This window comes from Octopus bimaculoides, chromosome 30, assembly GCF_001194135.2.
Source record: "Octopus bimaculoides isolate UCB-OBI-ISO-001 chromosome 30, ASM119413v2, whole genome shotgun sequence".
In the NCBI taxonomy this organism is placed as follows: Eukaryota; Metazoa; Mollusca; class Cephalopoda; order Octopoda; family Octopodidae; genus Octopus; species Octopus bimaculoides.
Genome location: NC_069010.1, coordinates 8,024,330 through 8,025,719, shown reverse-complemented (window position 1 = coordinate 8,025,719; position 1,390 = coordinate 8,024,330). Strand labels below are relative to the sequence as shown.

Genomic DNA, 1,390 nt, shown 5'->3' with positions numbered 1-1,390 from the left:
ATATATATATATATATACAGGATGTCCACAAAGTCTGGGTACATGGGGATTAAGAAATTATTATTTCTTATATTTAATTGTTTATGCTATGATTTTATTTACTCCATGTACCCAGACCTTGTGGACACCCTGTATATTACAGACAAAGTATCATTTCAAACACAGTATAGCCATAAAAACAGCAGAAAGGTTGGGTATTTTGCCATTTGTGTTCGACTTATTAATTTCTTGTCTGCAAAAGACAAAACCTAGTCAACACTTCCAATGTTTGTTTACAAAATGTTGTTGCATATATACATATATCCAATCCAGTAAATGCTGTTGAGGTAATAATTAATTCACCATTAGCATTTAAATTGGCCAGATCCAGCATCTCACACTTGCCTTACAATGTTATTCTAAAAGTAAACAATGATGTCATTGAAATCTCACAGCTACATGGTAATGCACGACTAATTCAAATCGGTGGGAACGAATAAGCATTACATTTGACAGAGGAAGCTGAATGCTTAAGGGTTAAAATAGCCATCTGTTTATCATACTGAATGTATATACACAGTTGATAGTCCAGTTACTGTAGTTTTTGTCCAGAAATAACATCCCTTATGGACTTACTATGTGTTTCATCAAAATGCTGAAATAATTACATAAATAGACATTATCAAATCATGCATTTCACCGTATCAGTGTCCCGACTGTATGTGTGTGTGTGTGTGTGTGTATAATTCAATAAACAGAAATGAGGCAATATTTGATTTTTTAAAAAGCCATCTGTGTATTATACTTAATGTATATACACAGTTGATAGGCCAGTTACTGTAGTTTTTGTCCAGAGATAACATCTCTTATGAAAGTTTGTCACAGCATCAATATTTGTGATTGTGTATATGTATCTATCTCTCTGCCTATCTATTGTTTTATATATATATATATATGTGTGTGTGTACACAAGTTTTCATGTCTATTTTCTCCTGTTTTCAGTCAGTGGAAGGGTGAAGTGAAAGAAGGACTTCCAGGTAGGTCTCCCACCAAATTTTCTTATTCCTTGAAATATTCTAGAGGGAAAGCGGGGAGTGCTAGTGAAGGCATGGGTTTGATAGGTCTGTAATTCTACAGATATCCTCATGCGTCTACACGTATTTGTAGCCTAGGAACGTTAACATCTCTCTGTCATCTTAGTTGTCTTCATCATTGGACTGCTGCCTTGCTGGAGCACTGCATCAACCTTAGTACTTATTTTTAAAAATTATCTGCACTTTCGCCCTAACTTATCTTAATTATTGTCCCGCTGCTTTCTGTGTATGTGTGCTCATAGCTGGTACTATTGTGGTAATGTGATCGCAGTCTGTGTCTCATTGCACCATTATTTCTGGCCTAAGATGGTAAGCTG

The 1,390-nt window shown here is 35.2% G+C and overlaps 1 protein-coding gene across 1 annotated transcript in view; it reads left to right on the top strand.

Annotated features, from left to right (window-relative positions):
- Positions 1-1,390, top strand: part of LOC106878263 (uncharacterized) — a 5,691-nt gene that overhangs the window by 3,205 nt on the left and 1,096 nt on the right. The window contains exons 3-4 of the mRNA XM_052978121.1: positions 982-1,104; positions 1,316-1,382. Of these exons, the coding sequence (XP_052834081.1) occupies positions 982-1,104; positions 1,316-1,382 (190 nt within the window). The remainder of the gene's footprint in view (positions 1-981; positions 1,105-1,315; positions 1,383-1,390) is intronic.